This window comes from Mizuhopecten yessoensis, unplaced genomic scaffold (assembly GCF_002113885.1).
Source record: "Mizuhopecten yessoensis strain PY_sf001 unplaced genomic scaffold, ASM211388v2 scaffold11167, whole genome shotgun sequence".
NCBI classification, from domain to species: Eukaryota; Metazoa; Mollusca; class Bivalvia; order Pectinida; family Pectinidae; genus Mizuhopecten; species Mizuhopecten yessoensis.
In genome coordinates this window covers 801,446-816,690 of record NW_018408913.1, presented here as the reverse complement: position 1 = coordinate 816,690, position 15,245 = coordinate 801,446, and the positions used below count along the sequence as shown (strand labels likewise).

The 15,245-nt window shown below is 35.6% G+C and overlaps 1 protein-coding gene across 1 annotated transcript; it reads left to right on the top strand.

Moving 5' to 3' along the window:
* Positions 1-3,773: 3,773 nt before the first annotated feature.
* On the top strand, positions 3,774-13,932 carry LOC110467264 (CCA tRNA nucleotidyltransferase 1, mitochondrial-like). Its single transcript, XM_021524310.1, has 8 exons — positions 3,774-3,918; positions 5,141-5,543; positions 6,601-6,730; positions 7,569-7,695; positions 8,153-8,238; positions 9,208-9,315; positions 10,189-10,301; positions 11,889-13,932. The coding sequence occupies exons 2-8, from the start codon at positions 5,145-5,147 to the stop codon at positions 12,306-12,308; spliced, it is 1,383 nt and encodes a 460-aa protein (XP_021379985.1). The 5' UTR covers positions 3,774-3,918; positions 5,141-5,144; the 3' UTR covers positions 12,309-13,932.
* Positions 13,933-15,245: the final 1,313 nt, after the last annotated feature.

The following is a 15,245-nucleotide window of genomic DNA, read 5'->3' as shown; positions in this document are numbered from 1 at the left end:
GGGGGGGGGGTCAGCCCCACCATTTGTACAATTTTAAATCCCCACCACCTAGGGATGCTTCCAGTCGAATTTAGTTGAATTCCAATCAGTGGTTAAGAAGAAGAAGTCGTTTAAAGAAATTGTTGACGTACGGACGGACGGACGACGGACGCAACGGTATGGCATAAGCTCGGACCAGGTTAGCTAAAAACACAGAAAACATTTAAAGAATATTCAGTTAATATTATAATGTAGTAACCTATTTTTTTGCAAACGCAAAATAGATTAAAATAATCAGAACCTTAAAAAAACAAGTACGAATTTAACACATATCCTCTTTAGAGCAAATGCACTTATCAAATACAAAATAAACATAGGCTACCTATGTCAAATAATGTGGAAGAGTGAGAAAAATTCCACTGATTTTATATAACAAATATCGATCTTGTTTGCAGAGGAAGTAACTCAAAGGGTCGGTCGATTTACCCAATACTACCCAATACAAACATCGATTTACCCAATACAACCCAATTCTATCACCGATTTACCCAATACAACCCAATACTACCCAATAAAGAAAGTTAACACCCAATAAAACTGATATACCAAATAAGTATTCTATTAAAGTTAAATATATGTAGATCTTAATCGGGCGTCCTTGTGAATGTATTTATTTTCATTATTTAAATTATGACGGGAATGAATTCTTGATATACAATAATTTATTGTTGTTATATTGGAAAAATTATAGCAAGATACATATTTCATCATTTATGAAGTAATTATATCAATTATCACGGTAATGATCTACAATAATGTATCGTTATCATATCGGATAAAATATAGAAAAATGAATTTCATTATTTATGAAGCAAATTATTGCGGGGATGATTTACTATAATTTGGAAGAAATCGAAGAAATACAGATTATTGTTATTTGTAGCATGCGTCACCTGTCAATCAATGGTCACGTGTGAAACTGGTTGAGATGACACGTGGCCAAAGCTATACCTAAATACATGTCAATCACATCACATGTGGACATAATCCCTTCACTGTTGTCTAAATGAAACAGCTAGGTGTGTACAGATTTATAACTTTATGATTTCCATCGGCTTTACAAAAGAATTAAATCACTGGTAGTTACATAAACTTGTTCAGATTGTTTCATGTTAGGAAAAAAGAAAAGTAAAATTACACAGTTAGATAATAGCTTTAAATAATCATCTTGATGATCAATAACCAACCATCGTTTTTAAACTATTTGTAGTTCTTAATAGAATTATTAGTAATTCAATATTGAGACAAAATAAACATACATTTTATATACATGGAACAATCAATTACCCAGAAATAATAAAAGGTTAAGATTTCATCAAAATGGTAACTAAATTTTAAAAAGAACAGCAACGAAACTTGAATACAAATATTTACACATATATATATATATTCATATGTTTTCAAAATACCGGTGTTATAACTATGACGCTTAATTAGTTGCTGCTCTGATCTATATTGGGAATTTCCAATACCTTATCTAGAAACAAACAGAAATACAGTTAATGATCCTATTAAAACAACACCGTAATGTCTTTATATATGTAAGTTCTAACAATACAACATATAACAAGTACAAATGGTAATATATGAGACTGAGGGAGTATAATTATGTTTTGTCCGTTACTGTCCTATTATCTACCACTAATGAAATATTCCAGCACTCTTTCCAGATTCATTACTGGTTAATAGGTACAAAATATATTGTTGTTAAGACATTTAAAAATATGGCTAGGTTAAGAAAAGCATTTCACTAATGTGTATCCATTCGTTTACTGTTCCCATTTCGTGAATGAAACAAAGCTCGAGGTTCTGGTCATATGGTGCAAAATATAGAAAAAAACAATACACCTTTTCTTCGAATGTCCTCTGTATAGGTATTTTAGGCATCACATCTTCTCTGTATACCTTCTATTAGGATGTGTAAACCTTCATGTTGTCATGGTGTCGTTGGTATGTATAACAAAACTAATAGAAATATACTTAATCATACTAGTTCCNACAAGTAATGCTTGGTCAGGTGCCGTTGTAACAACAAACCCACGCACTCAGCCGCTGAGAATTGTTATGGTTTCCCTAATTAGTGGTAAGAAGTGTTTCTACAATGACCTTGTTATGTCACAATAATGAAGATGTGGAGAAACCAATATCAAAAACTGGTCAATCAAAGAATGATACGTTTCTTGATATGCGCGTCGATATCATACAGATACACGGACGGACACACATTTATATATGTACCATTTAATGTTTGTTTTTTTAAAAACAAAAGTAATAATTTCAATCAAACAACCATGCCTACTTTGATTCTATATGGTAGCAGCTACATTGAAAGACTTCGGCGCCATTGTGATGGAGACCTATGTATTTCTGGCGTGAATACTGTATTCTTTGGCAGGGGTGGTTTGAGGACAGACAGGATGGACCAGCGATTTGTTAGGCAAGCCATAGCAACAGGTGCAGAATTTGCATTCCTCCACGTCGGAGGTAATGACATCTCACCCACATCTACACCAAGGGAGATTTTTGAAAGAATTGTCGAGTTGGTTTTTACATTCAATAATGCTGGAATGAAGAAGGTATGGGTGGCCGAAATCATCACAAGGGGAAACTTCAGTAAAGTTCCTGGTCTGACAAAAGAGGCGTATGAATGTCAACGGATACGTATAAACCAACTTCTCCACAAGAAATTTGGAAAGCACTTCGTACAGTTCAAAGACATTAAGTACCCGACTGACTATCTACAAGACCTGGTCCATCTTCAAACCAGTGAACTGATCACCGTTAATACAGGAATAAAGAAGTATATGTCCAGAATCCGAAGAATCATCGCCTCCACACAGAAGCATTAAGAGGAAATACGTATCATAAAACGGCCCTTTTTAGGGCCAATAACTTTTAAAAAAGCACCCAAATGATTCACTCGAAAACGCAAAATAGATTGAAATAATCAGACCGTTAAAAAAAGTACGAATTTAACACTTCAAACAGTATCCTCTTTAGAACAAAGCACTTGTCAAATACAAAATAAACATAGGCTACCTATGTCAAATAATGTGGAAAGAGTGAGAATAAATACCATTTATCGATAAAACTTTTGTGAATAGGCAAACGGTAAACTTGTTGCAGGGGAAGTAACTCAAATACGTATAGTTAATCGCGTCGCTATAACGGGAAACATCACAGGAAGCAGACATAAAAATATCTGTACATATTTGTGGTTTTTTTTTTGTGTTTTGGGGTGTTTGTGGGTTTTTTGTGTCTTTTTGGGTGTTTTGGGGTCTTTTTGGGTAAATCGTGCTGCCGACTCAACACTGGGTCCACAGTTAGAACTCTTATGTCGCTCTTCTTACACCTATACTTCAACATAACAGTTAAAACAATTTGCCCTGGCACGTTGAAAACAAATAAAGAGTACTGAATGGAAAGTTTGAATGTCGTATCATTTGTACTTATATTGATTTTTACGTCCCGTTTTCGTTTGAACATGTTGACCAGAGTTGTTCGTTTATGAAATAATTAAGGTCGGACCCCGAAATCTGATGCTGCTTCCAGGCGAGCCCTGACAAAGCCTTCATACACTTTCGCACGCCCGTCATGATTTATACCTAAAAGTTTTACATTTAAAAACGAACAGGCCCCTGTGTTAATGACACTTGCTCTGTCATGGTTTTTTAAACGCTTGAAATCGTCGTGGCTTATCGGCCTGAACAATTTCACTTGAAGCATCCCAGAGACTCTGATCTACTACACAACTTCTCTCGGCACATCACTTTCACAACATTCAACACGTGTTTCATAAGATCGTGCAATATACATCGACACCCTAATAAAAAGATAATATATTTGTCAACAAGTTACTTTGACGGATTGTGGCTGAGGGTAAGTGTCTTATATTTACGGTAGATTTGCCATTGCTTTGTAGAATGGACACCATTGACCATAGCCTAAGATAGAGTCTCATCTGTCAAATTTACCGGTGCTTACACTGTCACATTGCCAACACATATCCATCTATCGTCTCTGACATAATGCATGCTTATAATTTTGAATTTTACTAAGGAGTCGGACAAAAACACACATCATATAAAGTGTGATGTTTTGATGTGAAAGAAGATGGGGTTTGTCTCTGACATCATGACCAAAATGCTACTTTAAGGTTCAACAAGCCCCCTAAAAGATGCTGTAGTCACCTAAATTTCCAACCCACTGATCATGATAAGTCATGTTCAAAGACCTCAATTAAAAATCGGAACTTATATATGTTTTTTGTATATATTGAGGCTATACAAAAAAATACATATCCAGGTTAACTTAAAATAAGCCATTTAAAGGCTGCACCCAACAGGCACATATACGTTTATTCAACGTTGAAGCTCAACATTGTTTAAACGTTTAATTTATATTTGATTGTGAAAGTTGAAACAATTACGTACCAAAATGTAACGTTGAAGCGCCACGTTGAATAAACGTCTATTTATATTCATTGATTTAACATTGAATTGTGCATAACCATTCAACCTTCTTTCGGACCATTCAACTGGTAGCATAGCCAGAGTTTCCTCTGGCCCCTACACCAGACTTTGACATTTTGACAGGCAGATGTCTGGTAAGGGACATGCATCTATCTGTTAAAACGTCTTATACCTAGGTATTTAAATAATCTTCAAATAGCATGTCATTTCGTAACATTCAGTTGGGTTGCTTCAGAGATTGACATGTTATAAATCTGGTGAGCAACTTTCATCATTACATCAGCCTTATAATGCCGTATTTTGACTTCGTTACAAGTTCAATATATCTAAATTATATGTAAATATTCCAATTTTTGATGAGGGTATTTGAATATGACTTGCCAGGGGGTTGAAATTTAGGGGGCTTGTTGAACCTTAACAAATTTTTTAAGATTCTCCTGTTGAAAATATAATATTTTGTTATAATTGTCACCAAATATTTAATGTTAAGATTAAGCACAACAGGTTTAGGATGGGAAGTTATATGATGCAAATTTCTCTGGATACAGAAAGAGAGAAATATGTTTATGTTCTCAAAAACAAATCTCAAGCTAGTTGATTTCATTTTTCATTTTTTTTGTATTTTGCAGACAAATGTCTAGAGCCATTTTGAGAAATGTCTTGAAGAACATATTTCAACAGACAAGATTTCATCCATCACTTAAGCAGCCTGTGAAATATTTGTGCTCCAGTGTAGACAGGAAGTGGAAGGGTCACCTGACTACCATGAAGTTGGAGACACCAAAGTTTCATCATTTGTTTACACCAGAACTGAAGGTGTTGATTGATGTTTTTGAGAGAAACAATTATGAGTTGAGAATTGCAGGTGGTGCAGTGCGGGATCTACTTTTGGATATTTTACCGTCTGATGTTGATTTTGCCACCACAGCTACTCCTGATCAGATGATACAAATGTTCACAAAAGAGCGCATACGTATGTTTAATGAAAGGGGAGTTAAGCATGGCACAATCAGCGTTCGCATCAATGACAAGGTAACCATCAACAGTTTTGTATGGAAACTTATTATTTGTGAGATTGAAAAGGAAAATTAGGGAGATCTCCCTGAATTTGAGATTGAAATAGGGCAGATTGCGATGGTTTAATTAATACACAAACTAGGAATAGTTTTGACATAAAGTCATGGAGATTGAAGGCCTATTTCGTGACATAAGTACAAGCTTACGTTAAGTCAGGATTTACGCTAAAAGCCACAATTTGTGTAATGACTTTTTATATGCCCGTCAAAATTGACGGGAGTATTATGGTATGGCATTGTCCGTCCGTCCGTCCGGCGTAAACTTTTGTTTGTCCGGCAATCTCCTCCTACATTTTTCGACCGATCTCTTTGAAACTTGGTATACATAATGATCATGATATGAAGTTGTGTCTCCCTTAACAGAATTTTGATTCAACAATATTTACAAAAGTTATTGCCCTTTGTTCATTTCAGTATTTTATTTTTGTCGGCAATCTCCTCCTACATGTTTTGACAGATTTCTTTGAAACTTAGTAGTAGGCTAAATAATTATGATATGTTGTTGTGTTTCCTTGAAAAGAATTTTGATTCGACAATTTTTGCAAAAGTTATTGCCCTTTGTTCATTTTAGTATTTTATTTTTTTATCCAGTGATTTTATCCTACATTTTAATAGCATGTCAGCTAACCACTCTTTGAACGATGCAGATCTGATTTCAATGTAAGAAAGTATATAACACTATATGGCATTCGACGGGCGTATATTGTTCCCTCATGCGGTACTCTTGTTGAATAATGAAAACAAAAACCTACTCCCTTACCCAATTTTTGTTCTGGATGTTCAACAGATATATGATTTTGTTGGCTGTAAACATTATTGTTTTCTAATCTAGAATTTTGTAATGAATGTTTTGCTGTTCAGTGGAATCTCAACTTTTTCTCCTGTGAAAATCTGGGAATTAATGTTCTCTTATGGTTAATGTGATATTATATAAGATTACCAAAAACAGATTTGTAAATAACCATTGCAGAAATAGATGTATTTTACATTTTTTTTTTTTTTTTGATGACCAGGAGAACTTTGAGGTGACCACTCTGCGTATTGACGTGGTGACAGATGGACGCCGGGCAGAAGTGGAATTCACAAAAGACTGGCTTATTGATGCCAATCGTAGAGACCTTACTATCAACGCCATGTTTCTTGGTATATTTTTGGAAACACTAAATATTATGATATTATACAAATGTATGTAGAAGTCACCTGGCCTATCCGACCTTTATTTTGGGTTATGGCCCTTTGTGGATTAGGTGAACAGTAAACATTATTTTTTGATGAAAATTAATGGATTAAACAAACTTATAGTTACTAGGTTCACGACAAACATATAATATTATGCACATGTTTATGGTAGCCTTGTTTGTCTTACATCTCCATCAATCATCCTTCAAAGATCTCAACAATTTGACTTTTCAATAGCCACCCAAATAATAAAATGTGAAAAGCCCTTTGAAATTATTACATTCAGCTTGGATATATTTTTCGTGTTTCGATAATTAATGTTAAAGTCTGTTTATCGAGTTGTCATAAACTGTTTAGGACAGAAATGTTCAGTCTAGCTCTATCTGAACTTAGCCTCCAACACTAAATATGTTTATCTAACAGACAGACATGTAGCACAGGAAAAAAACCTAGATCTTCATTTAACCATGTTTTAAAACTCTTTGTTCTGATAAAATAGACATTTCATGAATGTGTTAAAACAATTTATCATGAGAACTTGTATTAACAAAGGAACAGTTTTGGATATATAACACTATTTTTTCAATAAATAGTCATGAGACTTTTGAATTTGTAATCAGTTTTTCCCACAAATAATGCAAAATCTGTGTCGCATGAAATACAAATGAAAAAGTGAGTGCAGTGTGACATGTATTATATCAATCTTGGCGTTGTTATAGATATTAGATATGTTTTAATGTATTGACAATCTTGATAAGCTTTACAGGAAATTTGTCACCAAAATGATAATTGTGTTATTCAGGGTTTGACGGTACAGTCCACGACTACTTTAGCGGTGTCCAGGATCTTCAGGAGAGGAGAGTTCAGTTTGTTGGGGATCCCATACAGAGGATACAAGAAGACTATCTCCGGATTCTCCGCTATTTTAGGTAAGATTCAAAAACTGAAGCTTTGGTAAGAAAGGTAAAGAGGGAAATATAGGTTCAGCAGTTTCAATGCCAAAGGGATAATGAAAAATTAAGGTTGAGTCTTAAAGTAAAATTTTGTTATTTTTCAAAACATGTGTCCAAACTGGCTGTCATGTAGACAGGATGTTTTTAGTACCATGGTACCCGGTAATATAAGTAGTGTTACCATATATAGCTGCATAAAAATGTGAGCACCACCAAACAAAGAGTTCAAAAGTTTCTTAAAATGGCAAGTACATGTTATGTTGTGTAATTAGTTTTTTATGTCATCTCTTCATTTGCAATGCATACAGATCCTTAGTGCCTCTTGTTTATACAACACAAATGTCAAATCCTTTGATGAATCAAAATTGTTCTTTCCATGTGCTTCCGACGATAAGCCAGAAATTATTTGTTTTTCATACAATTCTGTTAACAGATTCTATGGGAGAATATCAGAACGACCTGACAACCACTTAACAGAAACACTGAAAGCCATTGCTGAAAATGTTGGAGGTTTGGAACGTAAGCATTGTTTTGTTCTTCTAGACTTATACTTTATTTATACTAATTTAAAGTGCAAATCATGTACCAAGTATCTGATGTTGAGATGTTTACATACAAGTTACTATCAGTGTTTTGACTATTTGACATGTATACTAAAATGAGTAATGTAGATCATCTTTATTTCATTATAATAACTTATCAGGTTAGTAAGTATACCATCTTATCAGGATAACGTGTATACAATCATAACAGTGTGAGAAGTACTATAATATCTTAATTTATTGTTTTATCAGGTTAATAAGTATCTTATCAGGTTAGTTTATTAGTTAATATCTTATTAGGTTGATAAGTATAATATTGTATTGATCAGTAAATTATCTTATACCAATAAGTATATTATGAGGTTGATAAGTATATTATCTTATCAGGTTAAACATTTTAATATCTTATCTGGTTAATAAATATATTGATATTTTATCAGATATAGATAATATATAGACTATTAATAACCTGTTTAATATCTATCATAGCTGAGATTAATAAGCATACATAATATCTAATCGGATTAATTACTGAAGAGACTATCACAAATTCAATTGTGTCACAAGCATTCATTAGACAAATTTTAACTGTAGAAATATCAGGAATGTTTACTTGAAATACACTTATATACTGGGGTTGTTTTTACAGGGAAATGCTCATCTATTAAACATAATACACTGTTACTTTATAATATATACGGCAATGTTCACCTGGGAAACTGTACATCATCATCCGTAAAAACCACATTGGCCCAGTGTTAATTTGACATATTTGGAATTGCATCGACTGTTACTACTAAACACCATGATACAAGGACGGAAGTGCTTCATGTAAATATTCACTATCATTATGAAGTTGAAGTCCTTCCAGTTGAAAATGAGATTAGTTACACGTTCATTAAAATACGAAGCAACTTCCGTAAGTAAGACAAATTAATATTAACAGGTATATCTGGAGAAAGGATTTGGATGGAGCTAAAGAAGATACTATGTAATAACCATGCAGCAGATATAATTCCTGTCATGTATGATGTTGGTATGCCAAGCTACTTAGGTAGGTGCACAAAATTGTCAGTATGACATTTGAATAATTATCTTAACAAAATTCTTCATGTAGAATATAATGTTGACAACATGAGTGGTGCTAAATACCAGGCCCCACTTGTATAAAACATCTCAACTCTTGAGATTTCCTCAAGTCTAAGATTTCCCATAGATTATATATATATCGCTTGAGATTGTCCTCAATTTTGAGATGTTTTATACAAGTGGCCCCTGGCCCCAGTTTCACAAATTTTCTCATTATTGGAGTAAATGAGTAATCTCTAGGATCTGGGCAGCCATTTATACTATACATGTCTCAGTATATTTATAATGAGTTATGGCCCTTTATTATCTTAATACGGAAATTTGTCAGAACTTTGCAGACAAATTCTCTGAGTTGGGAAGTTAAAACGGTTTCTTCTCATTTCCGCTTGAGTAACACTCTGCTTACTTTTAATGTAGAAATAACTATTAACCAGTTTAGCATGATCATCCACATTGTCAGATTTTTTCTCCTTTGTTCCATCTCGTGCATATCCGTTTACTTATTTATCTGTCCGTTTTGCATATTGTTATATACCTTTTACAAAGGTCATTCTGAAACCATAGATATCTGTAATATAATATTTTAACAGGTTTTTAATATTTCATCAGTCAGTGTATCTGTAAAAGGTTTGTTTTTGTATCTCATCAAACAAAAAAATGCACAGAACTGTGAACATGAAAGCAAAAAATAATTTTTAGTACCCAGCACATGAATATCTGTAGATCTTATATGTACTAATGAAACAGTATATAAATAAATTCTATAAAAGTGGCATTTGTTGCGATGTAGTCCATTGTGCTAGCGCTGTATCTGAAGGACTGCTGCATATTTTTCCAGGCCTGCCATCCTCTGCTGATCTTGACCACTATAGACAGGTCTGTCGTAACACGGAAGGGCTGCAGCCAAACCCTGTCACGCGAATGTCTGCACTGTTTAAAAGCGAACAAGAGGTACATATAATCGCTCAGTTGAGTTATAATATGAAACTTAAGTTTTTTACTTAACCTAGTCATTGGGATGTGGCATTTTTTATTGGGGGTTACATTATTTGCATAATTGAAAGGCATACAATTTGCAATAAGAAATCTTTGAAAAATTGTGTATATATATATGTATATATAAATTAAACAAAACACGAAGACTAGTATACCGTCACATGGACATTTAAATTGTTTTATTTATATTTTTACCGCCACATGGACATTTAAAGCCGATTATTCCGTCTTTGCTTATTGCAGAGTTATCTTCTCTTGAGAGCAGGTATTGATTGTTTCGTCATTTGTTTGTGAGATCAACGTCATCAATTTTTGGGAAAACGTGGTAATTTTCTCACACAAACCAATGACATAACAATCAATACCTGTTCTCAAGAGAAGATAACTCTGCAATACGCAAAGACGGAATACTAGTCTTTGTGTTTTGTTTTATTTATATTTTTACCATCACATGGACATTTAAAACTAATTATCGCTATATGTATATATATAAACACACACAAAAATCATGAAATTTGTATGTTTTAGTCAGGTCTCAACTTTTATAAAATTGGTGAAATATTTGGGTCTTAAAAGTTAATATTAATAGATATACCTGAAACTAAGAATATTTTGTTTTCGGCAAAATTTGATGTTGTGTTAAAATTTTACCAAAAATCTTTGATTTCATTTCCTGATTATTACTGTAATGTTATACTTTTTTAGGTCAACTGAGACAAAGTCTCAAGTGACCTATTGCGATCGTCTTTTGTCCGTCTTCGTCCATCGTGCGTCCACAAACAATTTACATTTTCGACTTCTTCTCCAAAACCCCGGAACCAATTTCAATGAAATTTTGCAGAAACCTCACATGGCTGAACAAAAACAGTGGCTGATTTGGTCCCCAGCCACTAGGGGCCTGAGGGGCGGGGCCAAAAAGGGTCAAATTGACTTGAATTTCAAAAAACTTCTTCTCAAGACCCAGATATAGTAGAATCAAATACTCTTCATAGATGGAAGGGTCTAAGGTGCTTTACCAAAATTGTGAATTTCTTGACCCTGGGGTCTCACGTTTCTCCCTGGAGAGGGGGTAAACTTTATTAAAGTTTATATAGGGAAATCACATTTTGGACCAACATTTGTTTAATTTTAATTGGAAGTAATTCAATTTGGGTTAGCATTATCAGTATTGGATAGCAGTTCGATGGTATGCACATAACAGTCCTGACTGACCCCCAGGGGCTGATGGGTGGGGCCGAAAAGGATTGAATTGACTGAAATTTCAAAATCTTCTTCTCAAGACCCAGATATGGTAGAATCAAATACTTTTCATAAATGGAAGGGTTTTAAGGTGCTCTACCAAAATTGTGAATTGTATGACCCTAGGGTCTCACGTTTACCCCTGGGGAAGGGGGGGGGGGCAAAATTTATTATGGCAAATGATACTTTGAATATTACATGTTGAACTCGGGTGACCGTTAAGGCCCATGGGCCTCTTGTTTATTCCTGTAATACTTTGGTGTCATGATCAGTTCAATTTCACAAGAATGTTTTCAATTCCAGGTGTATGTTATGAATGAGAGACTGAAGGTATCTGCAGATGAATTTCGTCAGGCATTGTTCATCATTGAGAGTCGTCACCTGCCAGATAAAGGAAACCCTATAAAGTTCTACAAAGACTTGATGTGTGATACAGTAGGGCAGCGGAACAAGACAGTCGAGAGGATAATTGAGCTGATGAAGTACAAAAATGAGGGGGAACTTTGTGGGAACCCATCCCTTTGGACCCCGCCTCCTTTTCCAGTCGGTGGAGCGGACTTGATGAAATGCAATATAAAAAAGGGACCACACATGCAACTTATGTTAAAAGAACTAAGAAATGTATGGAAAGAAAGTGACTTTAAAATGGAGAAGTCAGAACTGTTGGAAAGAATAGATGACATTTTACCCACACTTCCAGAACTTCCATCAAAAAAGAAGTGATAATAGAATTATTGTAAAATTTGGTGACAAACACATACACAGATGACCAGGACCATGTGTGGCATGTCTACAAAGTCATTCTGATAATTCCAAACATATTATTCTATGTCTTTTTGTCTCCCTGACAAAAAAATTTGCGGAAACATTAAAAAGGCATGAAGATCTTGTTAATCATGGCTCTTACAGTGTACACTCCTGAATCTGACAGTCAAGTAAAGAGAAGGCCGCAGTCAAAACACTTTGATTTCAAGATGCTTTAATATCAGAGACAATATTGATTTCATTATATTGAAAAAATTATAATTTTTTATTGATGAAAATGAAAGTGTCAAAACGTAAAATGTTTTGTTTTGTTCAATATGGAATGGTTTTAACCCTTTAACCACTGTAGACCATAATGGGCTCATCCATATCAATGTATGGTAGAATCTACCAAAGTTACGTAGGGGTGAAAGGGTTAAAATGGATTAATTGACACAAAATATTTAAATAACTACAGTTCATCATCAGTAATCTAGCTAGCCACCAGGAATATAGGTGTGTTGCTATCCAACTAGTGTTTTACTGGACAGATTTCCCTTGTTTTCTATACCAAATTGTCCCAGTAATTCAGATTTCTAACAACCCTGCCACATATTTGCTGTGAACTGAGATGGCCTCGTTATTAATGCTCCACTATATACAGAAACACCAGGATTAATTACTGAATATTGGGGAATTTTCTCTGCAGTTTAACTTTCACCTTTTTCATCCTCCCAAATAAGGGCAATGTTATCATGACAGTTAATATTTGTACATAACATACAATATACAGTAATTACATGTTAAGAGCGAAATTTACACTGGGCAAAGATGGACTTTGCCAGCAAATGGCGAATCTTTGACTTGACGAAAGTTTCCCGGTACACAGTATTCATTGCAAGATGTTCTTAACCCATGCACCCTTGAAGTCACATTTGAACCTTACCAAATGAAAGAGTGGGCATGGTCCAGTTAGATAAGTAGGGGTGAATGAGTTAAGGTTAGTGAAGATAACATTGTTCCTGTATTAATTATGTTCTACATATGTTTATGCTGGACTGATAATTTATTCGGATGAAGTTGACAGAATGCAAGTGATGCTAGTCACCAAAACATTTCTAGTTGTTTTACTGAAAGTACATGTACTGGAGTTCACGTGAGGATGGAACGGTTCAAAATGAAGTACCAGGTGCATGAGTGGCAGTGTTTGTTTCAACAAGATTGAACTTTACTCTTAAACGTGCAGCTTAAGGATAACCTGTGAATCATAGTCTGTGGACATAGATTTACTCTTAGTTTTACTAGGAGTAAATCAAGTGTAGGATAGCAGAATGGAGAGTTTCCAGTACATATGTTATATCTGAATTAAAATTGTTACACATAATTATACATATACATCAACATTTTACTTAATGTGCATAAATTTCAAATAAAAACAGATTCAGCTGATGTCATGTTTCCCTTTATATTGTCTCAGACAATATAGCACAGGGTATTTAGAGATGTGCACGATCAATTAATGAAAATTAGATTAAATGAGAATTAGGTAATACATTTGTTCAAGTATATAATTTATGTGTCTGCATAAAATAAATGCATTTTATTTATCTTTGAATGTGACTGTTGTTTTGTTTTGTTGACATTGGGCATTGTATCAGCATGTTCTATTTAATTTCAAACTTGCAGCAATTATGTTTGCTCAGTGAGGAACTAAAGGGAGGATTCACAAATCAAATGTACCCCTTTAAACACAGGGCTTTAAAAGTTAAAAATTTATCATGTAGGATATTTTATCTCGACTGAACTATTTATAGCATCAGTAACACTACTGTAAGTTGTATTTCTTAGCTTGGCCATGCCCTCTGCTTGCATTGGGGGACACAGAGGTAGCCATATTAGGTCTGCTCAGTGCTGCATCCATTGCAGTATTTGGGGTCTTTGTGTTTTCTCTCTTTTCTCTCAAGACGTTTTTTCCTGGCGCCTTCCTTGGCAAAATGTCACTTTTGGCCTTGTTGTTGGGCATTTGGGTTCTGTTCCTGGCTGGGACATGCTGGAGCCGTGAGTGGTGGTCGTGGTTAACCGCTTGTTGAAATTCAGTTTTTGGGGTGAATGCTGTGGCTGGTTGGCCCGTTATCAGTATGGTGTGACCGGGTGGAATGCTGTGGCTGGTTGGCCCGGGATCAGTTTGGTGTGACCGGGCGGAATGCTGTGGCTGGGTGGCCCGTTATCAGTATGGTGTGACCGGGTGGCTGGTTGGCCCGTTATCAGTATGATGTGACTGGGCGGAATGCTGTGGCTGGTTGGCCCATTATCAGTATGGTGTGACTGGGCGTAATGCTGTGGCTGGTTGGCCCGTTATCAGTATGGTGTGACCGGGTGGCTGGTTGGCCCGTTATCAGTATGATGTGACTGGGCGGAATGCTGTGGCTGGTTGGCCCATTATCATTATGGTGTGACTGGGCGGAATGCTGTGGCTGGTTGGCCCATTATCATTATGGTGTGACTGGGCGGAATGCTGTGGCTGGTTGGCCCATTATCAGTATGGTGTGACTGGGCGTAATGCTGTGGCTGGTTGGCCCGTTATCAGTATGGTGTGACCGGGTGGAATGCTGTGGCTGGTTGGCCCGGTTTCAGTTTGGTGTGACCGGGCGGAATGCTGTGGCTGGGTGGCCCGTTATCAGTATGGTGTGACCGGGTGGCTGGTTGGCCCGTTATCAGTATGATGTGACTGGGCGGAATGCTGTGGCTGGTTGGCCCATTATCAGTATGGTGTGACTGGGGGGAATGCTGTGGCTGGTTGGCCCATTATCAGTATGGTGTGACTGGGGGGAATGCTGTGGCTGGTTGGCCCATTATCAGTATGGTGTGACTGGGCGTAATGCTGTGGCTGGTTGGCCCGTTATCAGTATGGTGTGA